Source organism: Bemisia tabaci, chromosome 2, assembly GCF_918797505.1.
Source record: "Bemisia tabaci chromosome 2, PGI_BMITA_v3".
Taxonomy (NCBI): domain Eukaryota; kingdom Metazoa; phylum Arthropoda; class Insecta; order Hemiptera; family Aleyrodidae; genus Bemisia; species Bemisia tabaci.
Genome location: NC_092794.1, coordinates 76,093,735 through 76,118,077, shown reverse-complemented (window position 1 = coordinate 76,118,077; position 24,343 = coordinate 76,093,735). Strand labels below are relative to the sequence as shown.

The following is a 24,343-nucleotide window of genomic DNA, read 5'->3' as shown; positions in this document are numbered from 1 at the left end:
TACCAGACCCATACTGTAGGATATGGTCAATCGATGCCGAAAATTTTACAAGTCCGAAATCTCGAAAACAAAAAGTCATATCAAAATTCGGTCCGTACAGTTTTCCGATCTTCGATAGTGTATGAAGAATACACCATTGCATAACCCGCAGATTGAAGGGGGCTACATACACCATTGCATAACCCGCATGTTGAAGGGGCAACATACGATACTTTCATTTTACAGCGTTGCCATATTGTACAACTGTAATTTAATTCGTATATTTCTGCACAATTTGGCTAGAAACTTTCGTGCTCAAGTCCTCATTTTCACCCTACTTGAATACTTCACGCATTGCGTCAAACACAGTGCGGTCAGCAGCCGTCGGCAGGAAACGCGTCGCGCCTACAAGACTGTAGGAATAGTTCACTCAATGTGCCTAACACAGTGCGGTCATCGCAGCGCGGTGACGGAAGTTAAAATTATTAAATCACATTTATCTTTGTTCTTTCATAATTTTTTCGTTCATTTCTTATAAATGGAAGACCTTGTTCACATAGAGATAAGTTTACGGAACTTAACTTTTGCGCTAAGTTCCGTGAAATTTTGTTAGTGTTGACACGGCTTTCAAAAAATTGTGCCCAACACGAGTAAACGCGTCTTATGCAACCCCCCCCCCCCCCCCCTCCGGCACGTTCACTAGATGGATTTTATTGATGTTTCAAAACAAATGAGAAGGGAACGGCAAAATACATGTGGCCTTTGGGCGGCAGGTAGGTAAATCCGGCCCTGAAAGTGCATCCATTATGCAAAAATAACTCTGCGAGTGCTTCGATTTTGATAAAACTGTACAAATTACCGCTCGCACACAGATTTTTTTGAAAATTACTGAGGCTGCAATAATGTTTAGTTGATGGTACTTGGACTTCACTTATTTTTTCCGGTAAAGTTACTTCGACTGCGCCGATTTTATTTCAAAATTACCTGTACCGCGGAAATTTTTCTGATGTAATTATTCCGATCGCGCTGTGTAAAAGTGCGTACCAGGGGAAAATTTGTGGATTTCTTGTGAAGGCATAGGTGCACTGAATAACTTACAGAAGCCCTGTGATAAAGTGGTGATTTCTCACTTTTGAGAAAATCCTGATAGCATAAAGGAGTAGTGGCGCTAAGAGCCTTTTCCGTTCCCACCTGGATTTTGCTAATTGTCTCATAATCTCTAAGTAGTAGTCCTAAGAACACTGTGTGCTCAATCTTTCACCGATTGGAGCTCGCACAAAGGCGCAGTGGCACAAAGTGAAACGAGCCACTGGGAGATGTCGGACATTAAAGTTTTGGCTAGTATTGCAAATTTTTCAATTTATTTCGTCACACCATAGATTTTAAGGGATTTATTTTGAGGAAAATTTTACGAGAAAACCAAAGAAGTCACTTTAGACACACTACATTTTGTATCGACGAAGAAATAACTACTATAGTTACAACCCTCCCCCATTGACTCGCCCCTCCATGCAGCGCATCAAACAAATAATGTTGAGCCTGAAAAATAGTTATTTCCGCAATTATATTTGACTTAAATCAATCTTGCAATAGGTGATTCCCACATGATATTTGCGTACTTTTTCTTTCTAGCCTGAAAACCTCCATTAGGTCTTTGACATCCTAAAAACCAAAAAAAAAAAAAAAAACAAAAACAACAACAACAAAAAAAAACAAAAAACAACAAAAAAAACAAAAAACAACAACAACAACAAAACAAAAAACAAACGAACAAACAAACACCTGAAGAGTTGGCATTAAATCGGCAAGAACAGTCTTCAAGACCTCTTGAAATGTATCGAAGACCACTATCATGGTCAAATATGAAAAGTGCGCAGAAAGTTGTTTGCGGCCCACCCCGATGGAGGCTGGCAGAGGTCAAAAAAACATTAATATAACGATCTTCAATTCTAAGAAGGATGTTGAATGTGAACAACGGTTCAGTTGTCGCATCATACGAATCCTGGAGCAACTGTGCGCTTTTTTGATAAGTTGTAGGGGCGGATAAGAAGTGTTATGTACAATAAAATATGTGAAGAAGTTGTACCTTTCTCCTTTCAGCTTTAGGCGTGGCGGATAATCCAATTCCCTGCGTTTTAGGCACTCGATTTTCCTCGATAATTTGAAAACGAAAGAAAAACATTTCGTAAAAAGCCTTGATCTTGTCACCTCCTTTCCACGGTTACACAATATACACGGTTTTGAGGTTAAAAAGAAGTTCATACGATTAAAAAGAGAGTTAAAAAAAAAAACTCCTGATAATTGGACAAAAAATAAAAACAATGTATCGTGAGTCAATTTAAAGTCGCCTGAGATCTTTTTTTGGCCCGGAAATGAAAATTCCGCACAATTTTACTTCAATATCTTTTTTTTAAAAAATGATATTGGTCGAGAAAAATTACGAAAATAATAATTTTGTCAATTCCGGGATTTGGTTTAACGCTTTGCTGCCCCTTTCTGGCGGCTCCGATCGATGAAATAGTTGGCATTAAGTCTACCTAAGAAAGATTTTATAAACATGAGACATTTAGAGAATTTATTCTACGCTGCTCTTCACTTTTGAAATAATAGCAACCTAAGTATTAAAATATTATTTTAAATATTAAAACACATAAAAACTTAAAATATTTGTATTAATATGCTTAAAATATTTGACTAGTACCCAAAAAAACCCCCGTCGCATGAAACGGAGAAGGGGAGCAAATGTCCGCACGTTAAACGAGAGTTCCGCATCGTTCAAAACATTACTGCTTTCGAAATTTAATTTTGTGGCTGAGTTGAGCTATTATATCACGAATAAAAAGAGGTACGGGTTAAGACCCAACTTGGGCATTTCCAATGAATTGTGGTAGTACCCCAATAAATTCGGCTACTAACCCAATTGCGAGACTACCCCAACTTGAGTTGCGGTAATACTACAATTCATCGGAAATGCCCATGTCATCCAACAAATTGGGGTAGTACCACAATTTCGGGGAATAACCCCAAACACACTTTTTTCCATATTGTAGAAACAGCGTTTAAGCTTTGCAATGCTGCCTAACTGTGAAACTTGGGGCGTCGTTTGCAGATGAAAAATTTAAAATCCAGACTGGCATTTTGCTCCCAAATATTTTCCTTATTTTGACCAATTTTTGTCTGAAAGTAATTACTGTGTTTATGTTCGTTCGCAAAGCTACATATCATAAAAACCGCCGCATAATCTGAACGGCATTACAGAGCCTATACGTTGTTCTTAGAAAGAATAACTCAATACCCGTTTTGCGATTCGACTTCGAACCGAACCGAAACCTGACATCATTATCTTTGGTGAACCGAAATTGAGCTGGAAACTGTGTTCATCCCGGGCCGGATGGTTTGAACCGCGACCGAACCGAAATTCCTTGGTTTACGTCGAACCGGGTCTGAATCGGTTAAAAACAAATCATACCGGTAAACACTCCTACCTTCGGGGAATCGAACCCCGGGAAACGGGAACTTCGACGGACACTGACCCTGGAGGATGAATCGGAGGTGTCTGGAATGCGTTACCGGGATGATGACTGGAGTCGAGCTCATTTTCGGGATCGGAGGCGAGGCGAGGCTCGGTTCGGTTCGGTGTAGCTCGGTTCGGTTCGGCGTGGCTCGGTTCGTCGGCGGAGATGCTCGAATCGCCATGGCGCGACTGCACGATCGTCAGAAAATACTACCGCGTGAAACGGGGAACAGGGGCGACTATCTGGAGGCTAATACACAAGGTTTCCGCATCGTCGGCAGGTGAACGACCGTGTCGGGACGCGCGGGCGCACTCGTCGCTACCGTAGTACTACACAGTAGCCCAGGGCCTCGTCGGAATTTTCCAACTATTCTTCCCGACTAGGGGAGGAAAGTTGCGTTTAAGTCTTAGATGAGGGGCGATCCGGGGGGGGGGGGGCAGCGATTCTTTGGAGGCCGGAGACGCAAAATAAAATTTCACGGAATAAAATTTCATGAAGTTTTACATAAAATTTCATAAAGTTTCAGAGGCTGCGTATGCAGCTCGGAGCGATAATCCGATAATGCAATTGGAAATTTCTAACTTTCAATCAGAACCCCCCCCCCCCCAACAAAAATTAAGTCTTTACTGTTTTTATGTGTTGCATGCCATACTGAGTTTATTCCAGAGGCTGAATCCAATAGAATCTGGATTCAACAGCGGACTGCCGCCTTCAGGGTAGAGGTGGGGGGGATGGACAGGGTTGCAAATTGTTCTCGGCCTCCGCAGTTTTTCGCAACGAACCTCTTCAATAAAACTTTCTAATTGATGCCGCGTCAAATGCACCAATGAAAAGGAGGGTGAACAGAGTCTCATTGATACATCCAACCCCCAATGATTCCACATGAAATGAAAAAACTTACTTTTTTCCGTTTGGCGGGATTCATAAGCGAGCTTCTGGGCGCGAGCTTTTTTCTCGTCTGCTCTCCTTTCCTCTGCTGGAAGAATAGCACCCTTCACTGTATAGATATTATGCATTCTCGTCCAGGTTTTCGCTGAAGAATTAAAAATGCTTTATCCTCTTCATTTGCCATGATATCTAGAGCATTGCATAAAGCAGTGTCGAATAAAATATCGATTTTTGCCGTAAAATCAGTCTCCAAATTCTCTTGAACCAGCGATCGACGGCTAGCATTTTTTGATACGCGCCTAAACTCCTCTTAAAAATGTAAACATTTTTAAAAACATGGACACTATGTATCACAGGGATTCTACATTTTTCATTCCATATTAGAATTACCGGATCAGAGTTTTTCCACGCGCTGCTATTGACACTCAACTGCAAACACTTCACATGGTAGAAAAACACTAGAGCACTTCCCGAATTTAGGGCAATTTTCTTGCATCAAATTTTTCTTCAACTTTTCCAATTAAATTTACACTAATCGCATTTGATCGCGTAAAGGGCTTACTATTCGACAACATCGCACATATATTTTTTATTAGGTAGTCAAATACCAGTGGTTTCCGGTACCTCCGGTGGGTGACAATTTTCTGTTTTGATGATCAACAAGTATGTTGAGAATAGCAGTTTTTATTTCCCGGTGATTTTCAGGGCTGTTCTGTAGTTACGGGAAATTTTCCCCACTTTACGCTCCTAATAGTACAAACTACTTATGTATTGGTCACTATTTTCATCACTTCCTTGTATGGCTCATATATTTCCTCATCTATATTGAACAAGTATAATGAATTTTCATTATGTATTGAAAATGTGGATGCTTTTCCACCAGATAACCCCCTCCCACCCCACCGTTCGTTCCTCTACGCCGGTGTAATGCGGCGATGCGCAACCCTGCCCTGCGCGCGCGCTCAGCGGCCCGGCCGGCCGGCCGCGGCGTGCCCCGCGGGTCCATAGCATCATGTCGTTATTGGGCCGTTTGTGACCTTACGCTTCAAGATACGCCAAAACGGACGAAATTTCCGCCCAAACGCCCGTAACTTGCAATTTTCCTTCAGAATTGATATGTCGCTTGCCAAAATTTTTGGATTTTGGGTTTAGGCCCTTTAAGGCACGGGTTAAAATTGTTTTTAAATGTTTTCCTTTTAGGGGGTTAATTTAGAGACTACATAGAAACTTTTTAGGGGTTGACCAACTTGATTTTCGCAAAACTCAAAAATAAGGTACACCCTACCGGCCGTTCTGATGCAGATCCGCGCGCTGCGTTGCCTGCCAGGGACGCGCGCGGCAGCGCATTACGGTGTTACCGACGAAACAACCGCTTGTCTTGGTTTAATCTCAACGATGCGTAGTTTTAAAAATATTATGAATACATCGTACTACCTATAGAGCCTTAAAATAGGGCTTAACTTTTGCAAGTAATATAGGTATACAAGCATTCAAGCAAGCGCACGGCAACAGAAGGAGAAGGGGTTAAGTGCTGGAGTTCCGGACTGTTTTGTTGTATGGGTTTGTCGTTTTATTAAAGCATCCAAGATAACTGTATCAGACATCAGTTGAACGGAATAAAATCTGACGCATAGTTGTCTCGCGAAGGGGAGGGGGACTAAAAATCACAAATCTTATTTGTATACCACGATCACCTGAAAAATGATTTTAAGCGTTTTTTTTTTTTCTTTTTCTCGATGCTGCGCCACCAGAATGGTATCTAAATACGCTTACATACCCTAAAGTTCCTGGAAGACGGCTTCCAGCCAGAATTTGAAGACAGGGAACCTAATTTTGTTAAAAATGAGTATACATAAGAACATGCTTATTCTCCTCTCTTTAAGGAACATTTTGGTACATCATTGCTACGTTTAGGCATTATTTTAAGAGAACCAAAACCACCTTCAAAACTTGCTCCAAAAAAACGCCAAGAGAATCTTGAGAAAGCTTTGATACGGATAAAAGGCCCCCATAAAACCTTGGTTGGACTGTTTCTTGTACAGTACAAAGAATAATATTAAGTAATAATTAGCCGCCAATATCCGCTAATCTGTAAAAACTGTCCATTTGAGTGATAGGAAATCTCGCCTACTGGGAACCTATCCTGCTCTTATTTCATAAATTAAATCGCGCATCATACGATATCCCGCAATCTCGGTAATTTTGCAACTGATTACTGATTACTGATTTTAACTGATTTTTTGATATTTTGACCAGAAATTAACCTTTTGATAATCTCTAAAGCTAATTCGATCAGTGCTATACTTTACGATAAAGTTTAAGGTGTACGTTTTGTGCATTGCATATTTTGCAAGTACCGTTCCTTGACAATGGGCCTGTTGCAAACTTTTGCTAGAGCAAAACTAAGAGTTGTTTCCTACAGATAATGCCTCAAAAATCACGATGAGCGCATCGGCAAAGTCTGAAATGCACTCATAACTTCACAATCTGCGTAAGAAATTTGCGGTTTTTTGAGCTTCCCGCTTCGAAAACGATACTACGGTGCAGGTGAACATTTTGTTAGAGGAGTCGTTTCCATTGGCGACAATACTTATCATGGCCGACGCCAGTCCGCCAAAACACGTGTGATGGGAGAGATAACACCTGAACTGGATTAGACCATATAACAATCGGCGTGTTTACGTTCATATTTTCCTCGCCCGCCTTAATTGACCTTGAACTCTCCTCGAATTACGCGAGGAACTGCGCAAGCGTCGGCCATGATGAATATTGCCGACGATGGAGTGACTCCTCTAACAAAATGTTCACCTGTGCAGTAGTATCGTTTTTGAAGCGGGAAGCTCAAAATAACGCAAATTTCTTACGCAGATTGTGAAGTTATGAGTGCATATCAGACTTTGCCGATGCGCTCATCGTGATTTTTGAGGCATTATCTATAGGAAACAACTCTTCATTCTGCTCTAGAAAAAGTTTGCAACAGGCCCATTGTCTCCATCTTACTTACCTATAACTCTTTCATGAGCTCCATACAAATCAAAAATTGGTACGAGATTTGCGGGTTGAAAAAGAAGAAATGCAATGAATTTCCTCCTGAGGTACTGGTCCTTCTCAGAGGTTCTTTAAAGGATTAAAACCTGCATGATAAATAAATTTCCTCCTATACTTAATAATATTTTTTTCAATACAAATGTTACCAACTCCACTCCAAACTCCAAAGAACAAAATAAAAGATAATATACATGGATTTTTTGTACTGCTCATTCCATTTTTTACGTCTCGTGGTAAGTACCAATAATATCTTCAAGGGTGACTCGATAAAAAGAAGCGATAGTATTCAGCTATCTTCTTTTTTTTATTCATTTAATATATTGTTGTATTTTTTGAAATATGCATATTTGTTGAGTGACTGAAAGAGTGGGAAGTTCATGAAATTAAAAACTTCTATTGACTATCTGGAGGAAAAAGAGGAGAAAAGAACATTGTCGGCATAACCCGTATGTATCAGTACCTATGCAATTGCGAGAAAACCATTTAACATGGACGAAAAACGATATTAGAGGAAAGTGAGGGAAATCTGGTAACCTTAGTGGCGAAGGGACTGTGAAGCCCCCCCCCCCCCCCTCCTAAATCCTCAAGTAATGCCTTCGCGTCAAGTTTTGCAAAATTCTTGCTTACGTAAGCAGCTCATGGTCCCATTCGCCGAAAGTAACATGAAAAATAAGCTAAAAATAAGTTATCAAGGATCCGCCATTAGTCATGAAAAAGTGGGTCAAAATCGTATTAAAACTTGTTATGTCGCTCTAATATCTTAAAAAAATGTAATCCTTTACAAAACTTACGTGAGGCAGAGGTAATTTACTCTGTGCTGAGGTCGGAAAAGCTGTGTATTCAGAGAAAACAAGACGCGTGATACGCGATGACCGACCCCTCCCATTGACTCGGCGCTCTCACATTGGAGTATTTCGCCTTTTGCTTGTTTTCATGTATTACTATAATAAAAAGTGGGGCTTATATTACTAAGGAAAAGCATTTAGGCAGTACGGTAAATTCATTATAATTATTTTTAAAACTGTGCATCGTTGAGATTAAACCAAGACAAGCGGCTGAGTCGTCGGTAACACCGTAGCGCTGCCGCGCGCGTCCCTGGCAGGCAGCGCAGCGCGCGGATCTGCATCAGAACGGCCGGCTCCCCGTTCCCCGATGGTTTTTCCCGTTTCACGCCTTATGTATCGATCTCACAGAAAAATTCTTAAGAATCATTTTTGTTCCTAATAAAATTTCCGATCGTCCTGTTGTAGAAAAATTACGCTAACATTAGCCGTTCAGCAGTTATTCAAAATTCAAAAGTTGGGGGCCCCCTGCCCCCCCAGGGGGCTCAGATTTTTGGGGTCTATGTCTAAATCGAATGTCTATACGGTAGAGATGAATCCCTGAAATTTTCATGCTTTCTTCCAGAAGTGCACGATTGTTATGATATTTTCCACTTATCGGCCCCACTACGTGTATCTAGCAGCATTAACACTGAGTAGAATGGCATCAAAGTATAAATATTTGTTGAAAATAATTTAGGTCGAAAACTACCATGACGGACGCTGCTCATTGACTCGATATGTAGAAGAGAGATGCAATAATGCTATTTCTATCTTACACATTGAGTCACTAAGCGAAGTCCTTCGTAATTTTCGATAGGAATTTTCAAAGGATCTTCACTAACTTGATGTCATACTACTCAATGTTGATGCTCCTACACTTCATGGATAATTTTCTCCCATCAGTTTGTAGATTATAATTATTATTGCTTCTCCAAGAAACAGATACTGTGCAGCGTAGTGGCGGATTTCTGCCCTATATCACTTAGAATCACTTTACAAGGCGCCTCTACTTTTTGATTGGTATCGATCGCAAACAGAAAATCGAATAGAGGTTTTTTGGTGCTATAATGGTGCGGCGTTTCGTGTTGATCAAATATTGGGGTCGCCCCTTAATTTTGATCGCCACTTCTCAACGGCCACATCAATGACCCCACGACCCGTTTTAATGGGCTCATTTTGATCGTGGAATCAGAGCTCTGGGAATAAGCATTGCATTTCTCTCATACTTTTTAATTAATGAGGGATTCCAATTTAAAAATTGGAATTAATAACCACCAGAGTATCGACTTTCGTGCGAATCTATCGGTAAATAGCTGTGATATGGATTTCCCGTCATTTTTTCGCCGCCATTTTAATGTTTTTCGGGATTCCAAAAGTCCAATGAAAGGTTCGTTCTTCTCGTGCCGAAATACCCCCGGATACGAAGTCTCATACAAATTCAAAGACAAACAGCCTAAATATCCACTTCCCGCTCTAAGCCGCCATTTTGGAAAGAACTGACTTCTCTGGAAAACTAATGCCAGAGTCGTTTTTCTCATCACGAAATACTCTAGAATTCTACGTTTCGGACCAATCCGCCGATAAAAAACGGAGATGCCAAATTTCCACCATTTTGAACTTGGACCGGCCGCCATTTTGTAAAAAATCAACATTTGACCTGCGGTTTGCGCCAAAATTTTTCTTTTTTAACTATCTTTCGAATGAGGTATCCCAAAAAGAGGGTTGCTATTTGAAAAAAGTTAGCCCCCGCCCCCCTTAGGGAGGGCCGCCCCTCAAAATTTTGGGGGGACCAAAAAGTTGCTACTTTAGACCGAGGAACACTCCCAAAGTTTCAAACTTCTATCTCAATTAGGAGAAAAGTTACAGGGGTGGTAGATGGCTTTTGGATAACCCTGTATATTTTGGATTATGGGTGTTTTTTTACCAATAGAGAGGCTCGCGTAACACGGGTACTGATTCCCTCCCCCCCCCCCCCCCCTGCCCCCTTCGAAACACAGGCTTGTACTCTCTCTTCCTTCCTGGGGGATTGCACAATTTATGAACGCTCCCATTGAAAGCTTGGAAAAGTTTTTGAAAAAGGGATAAGTAAATATAGTTATTTAATTTAAGTTTTTAACACAAATAAAATAAGTGCACGATATTACTTTTCATCAGGCAAAAGTGTCATTCAATCCGACCTAACCTTGGAAACGCGCGTGTTCCAAACTTTTCCCGACGATTTTCCCAACTTCCTTACTTCCTCGTTAGTGTGCCCAAAATCACCCGGCCTTAGTTCAGAACGCAGGGCTGATTATGGTGCTCAAAATGTTGTACATACACGATTGACATTTAATAAGAAGCAAACCTGTTTCTTATTTTTTTAATAATTTATGCTACTTTATTTGGTCTACAATATATGTACAATATGTATACTCCTTAGTTAAGTATTGATTTTATTTACCTACTTTAATTGTTTAGCTCTGTTATTATTAAAAATGTATTTCTTAGTTATCTAAACGTTTTCTAAAACCTATCTTAAGTTACATTTGTTAACTTGTAAGTCTGTATACAATTCTCATAGGCAGATCCAAAGGGGAGGGGAGAAGCTTGCGCCCTCCCGTTCGCCCACAAAAAAAGAGGATGAAAAAGAGAAAAAAGAAAAAGAGGAAAGAGCGGGGAAAAGAAGGAAAAGAGACGCTTAAATTTGGTAATTATTCATGGCGAAATTGACTCAAATTGCATATTAGATGCTTCAAAAATTCGAGATTTTTTTGGAAAAGGCCAATGGACCCCCCCTTCCGCCACTTCTCGTTCGAGATGTCTAGATCCGCCTATGACAGTTCTTTTATAGTCTTTCCTTTGTCAGCTATTTTATTTTATTTACTTTTTATTTGTTTATTTATTTATTTATTTATTTATTTATTTATTTATTTATTTATTTATTTATTTACTTATTTATTGAACATTTGATTACGTTTGGTTATCCTCTACCTTTTTCATTCACCAGTTTTTTCCCGCCTCTTATTTTAATTTATTTTCATTGGATACTATTTTTTCAAGTGTTTTATTTTTTCATTACTTTTCTCTTGAATTTTTTCTTTTATTTCCTTTTTTGATTCTGCTCTTACTTGTTGAATATTTTCATTCGTCTTGTTTTGGCTACATGGTGCTGTGTTTATATTTTTCTAATACGTAATATTGCTGCAAAGATAAAATGAAATTATACAACTAAATAACTGTAGGTATGATGAATAGGAAAACTCAAAACTTCGGAAATCAAGTGAGATTAAAGACTTTCAAGTCCAGATAAGGGCCACCACCAATCCCAAAATAATCAAGGACTCATTTTTACCTTTTGCTGGGAAAGATCTTTCATCCTGAGGGAAAAATAAAAATTCTCCAGCTTCGCTCCCAGACTCCGACTCTGATTGGATTTGGCACTTGCCCGCCAAGTTCTTCATATTCCGTATTCCTGGGTGTGTTGAGTGTTTAAAGAAAGATTGCTGACGAAAAGGAATTGAGGGTAACGGCCTACAAGGATTTGACTGAGAGTCGGGCGGAAAAAAAACCGACTCGCCCGCAACAAAAGCGGTAGATTTACGCAAAGGTGGGGGCATTTTCATTGAATTTCCGGCTGGCCAGTTTCCTGAGGTTTCTAGTGGGATTCTGTCGTTACCAGGAGAAAAACTAACATTCTTTTTGATGCTGTTGTTTCTTTGAATATTTTTTTCTGATCCCATCAGGGTACCGCGTTTAAAGATGGGGGGAGCGTTGCTTTGATTTTTCATTTCTTTCGTATGCAACAAATGCTGGGGGATCATAGACTTGGATAGAACTTTAGCTGGTGGATTCATTGATCCAGTTGTATTTCTATGTTTAGAACCACGCACAAAATACCCGGAGTTTAGATTTGCCTCATCTTTAATTCGTTTAGAATAGCAGTAGTTGGGATCAGAACTTTCAAGAGCTGAATAAGTGTTGTAAATAGGATTTGTTCGCGGCGTTCTTTTGTGGTCCTTAATATCGTACATGGCGGTAGAAGGAGAAGGGAGATCTGATTTACTTTCAGAAAGCTCTGTTTTTGGTCGTGGGTCACCTGTTCCTGACACAACATTCTTACTAGGCAACACCGATATATTGCAAACTGTATTGGCTTCAGAGTTGTAGATATTACTGCTGCGATGTATGTCACGCTCAATCTGCTGTTGACTTCGTCGCTGAGGAATATTTGTTCCTCTGCTTTTAATTACTGGACGGCTGGATGAATACGTGGGATTTCTAGTTGTGTAATACTGCGAGTACGGTGGTATATTAGGTGATAATTGCAATTCAGTGAATCTTTCGGGTGATGGAATTTCAGATGTTGTTGAAACGGAGCTCGATATACTGCATCTCCGTTCATTTGTATTCGTTTCTGCCAAGTCTAACGCCCGCCTATTGGAGGCACTTGTTTTCAAATCCCTTAAACTTCTGTTAAAATTTGGCTTGGCAATGCCATAAATTGTCTCGTTATCGGAATGGACGTGTGGTTGGTTCTGCGTCCGATAAGCATAGATGTTTCTGCTATACTGATTGGTGATCTGGTACGCGCCATCCGAGGCGATAGAGGCTACTTCACCAGATGTGGATTGCTCATATTTTGGGGCTTTAGAGTTGATATTTTTACTTTTTACATCACTGTTTGTAAAGGGGAAAAGTAAGTTTTTGATGCCTTTCTTTTTCTTTTCATTTGGCAAAGTATTAACTTTTAAAGCTAAAGATGCCATTTGTTTAAAAAATGGAACTGGGTGCGTACCTAAAAATAGTACAGAGGGAAGCTCAATAAAATCATTCAGAACTTGAAATTAAAAAAACCGATTACGGACTTGAAATGGGAAATAAACAAGACTACAGGATATGGTTACATTAAGGGATTGATTTATGACTTAAAATTCGTAAAATTAAATATTTACCCTATGATGGTGAATATATACGGAGGCACAATTTTTCTATGCGATAGAAATGCAAAGCACGTTTTGAGGGCCAAAAGAAGAGAAGAAAAGAAAAAAAGAAAAAAAGGAGGTTCGTGCCAATTTTATCCGTTAACCTGAACCGAAAGAATGCACACAAAATTGGGACAAAAGAACTAATTGGTTATGGGCGGATCTTAATTATTGGGCGCTAGTTCACACAGCTACGCTCATAATTTACAGTAACAGCAAACAATATTATTTAACACAGCGGCGAATTTGTTGAGGGAAAGTCTTCCCCGGTTCCACGAACGGATCTGAAAAAAAAAAATAAAAAAGAATTAAAAGGACCGTTGGCACATTTGAAAACTAAGCGGCATTTTCTTTTGCCATAAAAATTACATTTGGACACTTAAAGTTGTACATCAATTTAAGGAGCTTGTCAAGAGCTTTCACACAAGCTAAAATTGAGCTCTGTAGCTGCAATAGAACCGGAGTTATTGAAAAATACCAATAAAGCTCGTTTTCCGAGGAATCGACTATCCCGGGAAAAAGGTAGTTAAAAGAAACAATCTAAGATCATATTCGGATTCAGCAGCTTTAAGTATACAGGGTGTTAGAAAAGTCCCCTCCCCCCCCCATCTAACTTTTTACCTAATTGAGATAGAGATTTGAAGCTTGGAGGATGTTCCTAGGTCAAAGGGAGCTACTTTTTGGCCGCCCTAAAATTTTCGGGGGGGGGCCCTCTTAGGGGGGGGGACAACGTACCCCTACTTTTTTTTCAAATGAAAAGATCCTCTTTGCGATAACTCGTTCGCAAGAACATAAAAAAAGAATACTTTTCACGCGAACCCGAAGTCAATATCTCAAACCGTTTCAAAATGGCATCCGGTGAAAGTTCAAAATGACCCTTTGGGAGGTGACGGACCCCAACTTTTTTTTTTCAAATGGGAAGACCCCCTTTGCGGTACCTCGTTCGAAAGAGCATAAAAAAAAATTTTTTTCGCGCTAACCCGAAGTCACTACCTTAAGCCGTTTCAAAATGGCGGCCGGTTAAAGTTCAAATGGCCGAAAATTGGCATCTCGGCTATTTGCACACGGATTTGTTTGAAACTCAGTAGCTCGGGGTATTTTCGCACGAGAAAAACGAATTTGACATTAGATTTTTTAAAAAAACCCTACTTTCTCAAAATCGCGGCCGGTTAAGGTCCAAAATGGCCGAAAAGTGACAAACTTGATTTTTTGCCGATGGATTCGCCTGAAACTTGATATCTGGAATATTTTTGGCACGAGAAAAACGAATTTGACATTACGACTCAAGTTTGTCACTTTTCGGCCATTTTGGACCTTAACCGGCCGCGATTTTGAGAAATTAGGGTTTTTTTAAAAAATCTAATGTCAAATTCGTTTTTCTCGTGCGAAAATACCCCGAGCTACTGAGTTTCAAACAAATCCGTGTGCAAATAGCCGAGATGCCAATTTTCGGCCATTTGAACTTTAACCGGCCGCCATTTTGAAACGGCCTAAGGTAATGACTTCGGGTTTGCGCGAAAACATTTCTTTTTTTATGCTCTTTCGAACGAGGTACCGCAAAGGGGGTCTTCCCCTTGGAAAAAAAAAGTTGGGGTCCGTCACCCCCCAAAGGGGGGCTCCCCCGAAAATTTTAGGGCGGCCAAAAAGTAGCTCCCTTTGACCTAGGAACATAATCCAAGTTTCAAACCTCTATCTCAATTAGGTAAAAAGTTAGATGGGGGGAGGGGACTTTTCTAACACCCTGTATAAGAATCACTCTACCACAGGTGCAGAAAAATGTATAAAAATAAATTACATACTTGACAAATATACGTCAAATTTGTTCTTTTCCCGGGAAAAAGTAGGTTTTCCGGAAAACTGAGAGGTGATAGGGAAAAATGAAGGCCATTCTCGGACTCAGCGGCTCAAATTACTTCTTCTGTATCGGACCTGAGAAAATTTTTTTATACATTCTACAGACGGAAACAGTCGCCAAAACACCAAAAATTGCCTTTTTTCCGGGTAAAATCGGCTTTGCCGAAAAATTGGAGGATGATGGAAAAAACAGAGACCATATTCGGATTTAGTGCCTCAATGTACATTAGATCCACCTTATCTCATCCGGCAGACACTTTTTTTTTTTTTTTTTTTGAACAGCGTAACTACAAGGGGGACCCAAAAAACCGGAATGTCGCTGTAACTTGGCAACGATGGAAAATACTCGGGTTCTACCGCTAGGTGGTATGACTAGGAGCTATGGAGAGTCACTAGGCCTTTCAATATCGTTGTACATTTTCTTTAATTTTGGCGGCGAGTTCGTCGTTTTTGAGGATGGGTCAATGTCAGTAACAACTTTTAGCGCTCAAATTTTTCTCTCTTAATCGATAAAAGCACGGCTTTCTCTGGTGACCTTTTGAAATGCTGCTTCTGAAAGACAAGCCTGATCAACAACTTCAGTGTAAGTACGGTTATTTGGTTCAAAAATAGTGATCTATCTTCCGAAACCCCTGTAAGTACGGCTCTAAGCCACCATCGCCATCAAAATATGAAAAAAATCGCATTTTTGTGAATGAAGATGGTCGAAGATCATTTAGTTAACTAGAAATGTCACTTGAATGTGATGCAGATATATTCAAAACATTGCGGTGAAAAATTTGGGCCTAAAACGCGTTGTTGCCGAATAGATCCCCCCATTTACCGTTCTAGCCGGTGACGGCCGCTCGCCGTCCAGCCGACGTTCGAACAATAAATCACACTTTAAAAGGAAGAAAAATATCTGTTCACTTATGTTATAGGTAAAACATGTTTCCTGCAAGATTCGGTCGAAAAATTGGCAGAAATAGCCGCGTAGTGCCTGTGAAAATAACCTTTTTTTCCAAAACGACGAGCTCCGCAAACATCTCTCACGAGAGGGCTCGCAAAAATGAAAGAAAGTGTGCTACGAGGTCAAAATTTGGTCTAGTGACTCTTCATAGATTCTCGTTTCACCTCCTAGCGGTAGAATCCGGATATCTTTTACTGTTGCCAAGTTACGGTAAAATTCCGGGTTTGTTGCCGCCGACCCCCCCCCCCCCCCCCGGTAAAAGGCATGAAGAAAATTTTCGGCATTTAGTTGAAGCACTGGAGTCACGGGGTTTGACATTGCTCAAGTAAATTCTTCCAACTTTCCGAAATTTTGGGGAAAACGTAAACTCCTTCTTAAGGAGCTCAGAGGTCCGAACATGATGATATCCTAGGTAAAATTTGGTGTGGAGCATTAATGGTTTTTTGACAAGTTTGCGTATCTGAAAATTTTCGAGATAATCGTGGGTTTCTATGAGCACCTCGAGACTCTTGTACGCGCCTCTGCCGAGCATAGAGAAAAGAAAGGAGGTGTTTGCATTTCGGGCATCTTGGAATTTTTTGATGACTTGATGACGCAGGTCGGTACAGCGACGTTTATATCCTGTCGATTTTCTTGGAAATGGTGTAATTTAAGGAAAAAAGTCATTGTGTAAAAAGTGCTTGAAATTATGTAATGAGTTGATTTAAGTAAAAAAATCGGACATTATGGTCCTTTTTTCATATTTCGAATTCCGGATTTCGCTGGCCAGGTTGTGACGACCTACGTCACAGGGTAAACAAACCTCAAGATGCAAACACCTCCTTTTTTTCTCTATGTCTGCCGAGTGCGTATGTCTCCGCGCCTCAGTTATCTATTTGGCCGCGCCGCGCCTTCCCGCGCACCGCCGCGCCGCTTGCGTCGCGACGCCGACCGCGGCCTGCCTCGGCGACGCTCTAAAAGAGGGCGCTCGCATCGTTCAAGTGATTTTATTTTATTTAGGTTTTTTAGTTTATTTGGTGTAAAGGAAGTTATGGTTTATTTGGTCCCCAGACATGTATAAAAATGTAAATATAGCGAGGAAAATCCCAGAAATCAACTAATTTAGTCTTTTAGTTAGAATTTTTCCATGTAGCATTGCGTCCTATTCCAGGCGTTATAGCTTATCACCTGCCTCCTAGAATCCTCACTCTAACAGATGCTCACAATCATCAGCCAAGAATCACCCGAGAACGATTCCCCCGGTCAGCCCGGCGTTAAACAGACCAACGAAGTGAAGATAAGGTTTCCCGGTACGTCCGGCGCATGGTAAGGTTTTCCCGGCTCGCCCGGTGTATAGTATTAAGACCCCAGTCAGCCCGGTGAATTAGAATAGGGACCCCGGTTCGCCCGGTGTATTAGAATAGGGACCCGGGTTCGTCCGGTGAGCATCTAAGTAGAGACCCCGGCTCGCGTCCGGTGTAGTTAAGAACCCCAGCTCAAAGGAGCTGTAGCGTGTAGCCAGGCCCGCGCGCTCTTGGTAGTTTCAATTCAAATTATGGAAAATTAGCGATCAACGCCCTAACCGTGGCCATCAAGAATATGTTGAACCAGAATACGGACATACTGGTTGTTGGTTACTACTTCTTCTCCCTGCCTGAATATTTGCCCCCCACCAACTCATATAATATTTCCCATACCTTCTTTCTATCTTTCCTGTTTTCTTTTAATATTTTATGTAGGTATTCTTTTTAGTGTATTTTCCGAAAGAAATACACTATTGCATTCTCCCATGATGTCGGACTCAGACCTGAGACCTTGTGAAGAGCACCGATTAAGCGTTGTAGATCAAGAAAAGATATGCCATTCAAATTCATGTGTTGGTGGGGCTCGAAAGTGGGGGGAGGTCAAATCTTGTCCACTCGATAACTCGAGCGAAAATGAATATTTTGAACTGACATTTTTATGGGTGGTAGTTCTCCCCTAGGACTGGTTTGGTATGGAATTTGAGCTAAATCGGCAGAGCCGTTTAAAAATGGTGAGCTTTGAAAGTTTTAGGCGGGGGGGGGGGGAGCGCGGCATGAGGGGAGCCGGCCGGAGCAGGGCCGCACAGTGGGTCAGGGGGAGAAAGTTTTTGGACAAAGTGTTCGTCGCACAGTGGGTCAGGGGGAGGAATTTCTTAGACAAAGTTTTCGTCACATAGTGTGTCAGGGGGAAGAAGTTTTTGAACAAGCTTTTCGTCGCTCAGTGATTTAGGGGAAGGAAGATTTTGGACAAACTGTGCGTCGCACAGTGGGTCGGGTGAAGAAAGTTTTTGGACGAACTGTTCGCCGCACAGCGGCCTAAGGAAAGGAAATATTTGGAAAAAAACTATCGATTACACAATGGCTTACAGACGTACGATTCTATGACTACACCAATCCCACTTCGGGAAATACACTTCCCTTCCGCGGTGGATACGCGGGACATTCAAAAAGGAAAACTAGGGGAGCGAGAAAGTAAAAACCAGATGCGCAGAAAACCCTGAAAAGACGAGCGCGGAACGCGCGTCCCGGTTTTTTGAACCTTGTGGCTTCAGTCACAAACTTGTTTTCGGCTTTCTTATACTTCACCCAATCTTCTTCGTTTCTTCTGTTACTATATTCTATGTATCATTTGTCCCTTTCTTTCCTCAGTATCCCCAACTCCTTATTCCACCGTTATCCTCTTCTTTTTACAGTTGTTTCTTCGTATAGTTCTTTTATTGTTTCTCCTTCAATTTTAGATACCTTCATTTCTTCCACTTTTTTGTCTTCGATTCTCCTTATATTAAGTAGTGTCATATCTGACTCTATTAACTTTCTTCAACTTACCTTCTAATGTCACATTGACCCAACTATGTTCTCTAATTTTCGGCGTGTGCTCCATCCAGCATTTCTCAGTTAAAATTTGACTCCTCCATTCTAAAACTAGGTCAATCGTTGATTTACTTTTTTCTGTAAATTTCGTGAATTCCTTGACCATCTGAGTCATCCACTGATTTCTTTCCACTTGTTTCAGCATCCTTGTGTCCCACTCTTTCTGCTTGTCTCATCTTATATTGAAATCCCTTATCGTCAGCCCTTCCCCCCCCCCCCCCGGTGTTTGTTTCCTTTCTATCCATCCTTCAAACCATTCTGTGATTTTCTTTTCGCTACTTGCAACTTGGTGGCAGTCAATACACTCCCCCTATATTCACTTTCTTCCCTCCAATTTTAACTTTCAAGTTAACTCCCACCGATCTCTATTTATAACCATTTCTTCCTCACACACTTCCATATTTTTATTTATGTATATAATTACTCCTTCGGTATGCGAGCTATGAGAGTCGCATCTACACATGTTATACCCCGTCTATTCTTAATTCAACATCCCTTGTTTTTTCAGTGACGTGTATTTCCACTGCCCATAATAAGGCAAGGGGCACCTCATGAGTTCCCAATAGTATGTTCAGGGCTGGATTAACGATTTTGCCGCTGTGGACATACGGAAATTTGCCGCCCCGGAGGGGTGGCCGAAGGGGGCGCTGCCCCCCCCCCCCGAAAAATTTGGTAAATCTGACCACTGTAAGATGCAATTTTAGCCCATTTATTACTTAAAAATGTCCAAAAATGAGGCTGTAATTTTTTTAGCTTTTAATCCAAGTTTTACTATGGGTTTATTGTTTAATCAAGAACTTAATTTTAGATGATTTTGAATAATAAACTCATTAGTGTAAAGGGATGTCAGGCACCACTCTACTGACACTAGTTTATTGTATTGTATTAAAAATATGAAAAACAAGTCATTGAAAAAGTATAATTAGATTGCCTGACCGGTTTCCCACACGGAGGTCTCACAACTCAACACGAGCAGCCATTGGCGAGGCTACACTGAAAAAAAGTGAGGTAAAATTAAGGTGATCAAACCCGCGTTCGATATCGATATCTATACATCGACGGATAAACGTCTTTTGTGACTTTGCTTTTGACTTTTTTCGTGATATTCGATTCGGATCACTTCCGGACTTTGATTATAAAGATGACAAGGACTAGGTACTGGGAGAGGGGTGTGGAGAGCGGCGGCAAGGCGCCTGCGCATGCTGAAAATCGTGTCAGGTGGCGCGGCGCAGGGAGGTGGTGCGAAGATACAACAGTACTTGCGGTCACGAAAATTTGCCGCTGTACGACACAGCCTTTCTCCTGCTGACAGGACTGCCTTCTCCTTTGGGGCTGTCCATAAATTACGTCACCTTTTTGTCCGATTTCTGGATCCCCCCTCCACCCCAGGTGAGTAACGTAATGTTATGGACGGCCTCTACTCTCTAATTTAAGTTATTTTTTCTGGTCAAATTTTCAGGGGCAGCGTTTTTTCTTTTTTTTTTGTTTCTCGATTTCTACCGCCCCCCAAAATTTGCCACTGTGGGCACAGACCCACTTAGCCCCTACGGTTGATCCAGCCCTGAGTATGTTGTCAATTCTCACCTGCATGGGTACAACAATGTAGCGATAAGAAATAGCCGACCAAATACACTCCGCCGTTTCACCTATGCCATCTACCTGTGTCCGCCTGACAAACACACAACTTTAATAATCTGCCTACAGACCTGCTGCCGGATTGCTGAAACTTTAACTGGCCATGTCGGCACGATAAGACAAGACATAACCCTATCTGCGTCGTGTAATATATCGATTTTCGATTCTTGTCGTGCCGACATGAATTTCAACAATCAGGCTGCTGTGCACATCAAATAGGATGACTGACAAAACTGACCAATCATATTACTCCATTCCTCTTTAGTCTTGTCTTGTGCAGTTACAGAATTGAGCTGCTGAGTTTGGTTTTGTTACTTCGGAAAAAAGAGAATAGTGGAAGAAAGGGTACCAACTAGCTAGAGGCTCGGTCCAATCGCCTCTCGACGAAAATCTTTAGATAAAGCAAAATTGTAAATAATGCTCCGGCATTATTCAAGAATTTAATGCTGAATTTCACAGTCTGAATGACATCGTCAACTCTGGTGGAATGTTAAGAAACTGTTCAAAACAAGCGTTAAAAGTACTAGACGGATTCACACTGTAAACGATGAACGGAGGTGACAGAACCGGAACTAAGTGACTAAGTAAGTTCCCAAGAGTCATACCTGAGATAATCGGGAGGGTTGACGAGCTGAAAAACCTCGATGTGTTAGATTCAAGTGACAACAATAACTATACCATTAACGGGAGGAATGGACGATGTTGATCGGGCACCGATTCTCTCCGATACGAAGAGACGTCGACGTTTCCTAGATTCACGATCGCAAGTTAAGAACTTGAACGAAACCCACAAGGAAAAAGTTACCCGATCCGAGCGGCAATGATTTCGAATACTGACCGGGTAGAATCAGTCGATAATAATAACAGTACATATTACATACTAGTTACGAGAGTCAAGACAGTTCGGCTCATGGATGTCACAAACGGGATGTTTACTTTTTGCAGGCAAAGACCCCCTACGATGTGCAGGCAAGATGGCTGCGTCGCGCGACGGGAACTCAGGGCAGTTCGAGCTTCGAGCACTCTCTTCCCAATACCTACTCTAACCCATCCTATCGTCCGCCGCCTCCCTACCCCACCCAGCTCTCCCATCCATTTCCGTTTCCTGCGCATCTACCACTTTTTGGATTGTTATGTACTTTTGAAGGTTTAAGTTATCAAAAGTAGAAATGTGCACAGATATTGTTTTAGCAAATTTTTCAAGAAATGTGCTAAGTGCCTCGTATTTACCTATTAACAGGAAGTTTCCAGAAGTTGTACCATTGTGCCACAAAAAGAAATTGATAAATTTGTGCGAATGTTTAGTTAAAGTTTTAGCTTGATGGTTCATCTTTACATGGAAATATTTTTGGTACAATTATAATTTCCACAATGAAAGTCTGGCAACACAGCTAACTTAGCAAAATCCCTCATATTTCTTAGGAATTAAGTCAGATGTGAGGGTAAGATTTATCCCCCCCCCCTCCTCCTCTCAACTAGTTCCCCCAATGCGCACAGAATGTACTAATAAGCAGCATAAAGCAGAGGGAAAGATACAGGTATAATTAATAGATAGGTATTCACAACATGGATGATTTCAAAATTTGACATCTGAAGCATGTTTGAGATAATATTAAGCACCGATAGTATTCTCCGGAGTAGAGTCCCTTTATACCCAGAGTTAAGACAACTCACTTTTGGTTCGGCTGAAAGTGGCCTAAAAAAAAATCCAATTCTGATTGGTTCTCGCTCATGGAGGCCGAAACGAGTACACCAAGATGGCAGTACCTCGAATGGGAACAAGAATAATGAAAATATCACCTAATTGTGGTTTATCAAGAGTAAATTGTCATTTCCATCGGTCCAAAATGAAAAGAGAATAAGAAATTATTCACAAACCAATCTCATTTTCTTTTTAATTGATCAATTTGTTGATGTTGTTGTTTTTGTATGACAGACATCGCAGGATTCCTGATCCTTATCCCTCAATATCGTTCGTTTGGGTGCACTCGTTTCGGCCTCCATGGCCAGCTAAGGCCGGCTGCCAGTCAGCTGATAATCGAGTTGTCTTAACTCTGGGTATAAAGGGACTCTACTCCGGAGGAGGCTGCAGTGGGTGCTGCATGCATGTACACAGCCTGGCAAATACGTAAGTACAACTCTGCGTCTTTACCGACCAACTACACATCTTTTTTACCTAAAATTTAACTCTAAGTAACTTGTGTGTTTCTCCCACACGTAGATAGCCTCCTTTTATTTTTTAAATTTTTCCTGAGATCTACGCCTGATTCCAATAAGGAAGGAAGGATGCTATCTTAGTTTTTAGCTGCCATAGCTTTATCCTGAAAACATTTATACCTTGTGCGCATACAATCCTCAAACTCATCCCTTATCATCTGGCATCCTCTGCCTATTTAGCAATAAGTAAATCCTCTAATCAAACATACATGGCTTAGATATAAATTAAAGCCCCCCTCCCCCCCGTATTTTCCACCAAAATTCAAAATGTAAATAGGTACGTTTAAGATTAATTTCAATGCCTCAGAACGCTGGGGCCCCCACACAAGCTTGTGATTTCTCCATAAATTCTAAAGATTCTCCATCCTCAATCCTTAAATAAATTATATCATAATAATTATGTCAATAATTCTATTATATCCTTAAATTATATCAGAAAAATATCTTGCCAAAGTATTTTGAGAATTACCCTGGTTGACTTGGGTTGGACTCGTTTAGAAATTTAATCTCAATCAAAAATGCCAATTCCCTGAGCAGTTTAATTTTTCTCCGCGAGTGAAATTTGTGCTTGGCGCCATTAGGAGCAAAGAGTAGGGGAGAGGAGAGAGCAACAGAGCAGAATCATGGAGTCCGAGCTAGTCCGAGCGAGCTGCACGCACGCTCCACCAGCTACTCCCGCTCTGTGATCGCCTGCACATCGTAGGGGGTCTTTGCCTGCAAAAACGCTCAATCCACAAACGGGAATAAAGATTACAGAAATTGAACGTTTTTCGTAATCTTTGATCGGCCCATTCTCAAATGCCTTTCTCCGTTCCTCCTCTCATTCCGTTTGTTCCTTGCCGAACCCGTAATTCCCTGGTCCATTCCAGATTATAATCTTTGCAATTGGTGAAAATGTAATCTTTATTCCCGTTTGTGACACTGTGGAGGCCTAAAATACGGGAACCAATCAGAAATGGATTATTAGTGTCTTGACTCTCAGAATATGAAGGGCCGTTTGTAAAAAAAGTGTCAACTTCTTCCGGAGAGAGAGAAAGACTGGAGAGAGAGAAGATGGCTGGGGAGAGGAGGTGAGAGGGCAGGGAGAGGAAAAATTGGCAGAGAGAGAAAAATAGATAGTAGAGAGAGAAAAAAATTAGCGAGAGAGAGATGAATTATTCATGGCGAAAATAATTTCTCCGCGGAAAATAATTTCACCCGAGGTTGAATTGCTGTTCTAATTAGAGTCCCTTTATACTGAGAGTCAAGACAATTTGAATCCATTTCTGATTGGTTCCCGTATTTTAGGCCTCCACAGTGTCACAAACGGGAATAAAGATTACAGTTTCACCGATTGCAAAGATTATAATCTGGAATGAACCGGGGAATTACGGGTTCGGCAAGGAACAAACGGAATGAGGGAAGGAACGAAGAAAGGAATTCGAGAATGGGCCGATCAAAGATTACGAAAAACGTTCGATTTCTGTAATCTTTATTCCCGTTTGTGACATCCATGAGCCGAATTGTCTTGACTCTCAGTATAAAGGGACTCTAGTTCTAATCAGAGACAAGAGACCCTCCACTGGCCTCCTAGCGACAGGTGGAAGCTTTTACTTTCGGG

The 24,343-nt window shown here is 41.0% G+C and overlaps 2 protein-coding genes across 19 annotated transcripts in view; one reads left to right on the top strand and one right to left on the bottom strand.

The window, feature by feature from the left end:
* LOC109037045 (coiled-coil domain-containing protein AGAP005037) overlaps nt 1–22,158 on the bottom strand; it is a 313,866-nt gene extending 291,708 nt beyond the window's left edge. For 4 of the 17 annotated variants that reach the window (XM_072296276.1, XM_072296275.1, XM_072296277.1 and 1 more), the window contains exons 1-2: nt 21,132–22,157; nt 11,586–13,499 (exon numbers count right to left, since the gene is read on the bottom strand). In XM_072296276.1, coding sequence (XP_072152377.1) covers nt 11,586–12,999 — 1,414 coding nt within the window. In that variant the 5' untranslated portion in view covers nt 13,000–13,499; nt 21,132–22,157. Of the gene's footprint in view, nt 1–2,065; nt 2,490–3,274; nt 3,872–11,585; nt 13,500–21,131 lie in introns of those variants that run through there. The other 13 variants (XR_011899170.1, XR_011899171.1, XM_072296279.1 and 10 more) reach the window with 9 other exon arrangements.
* The window catches only part of b6 (pentraxin-related protein b6), a 270,110-nt gene that overhangs the window by 66,324 nt on the left and 179,443 nt on the right, over nt 1–24,343 (top strand). The gene's annotated exons all lie outside the window — the stretch shown is intronic.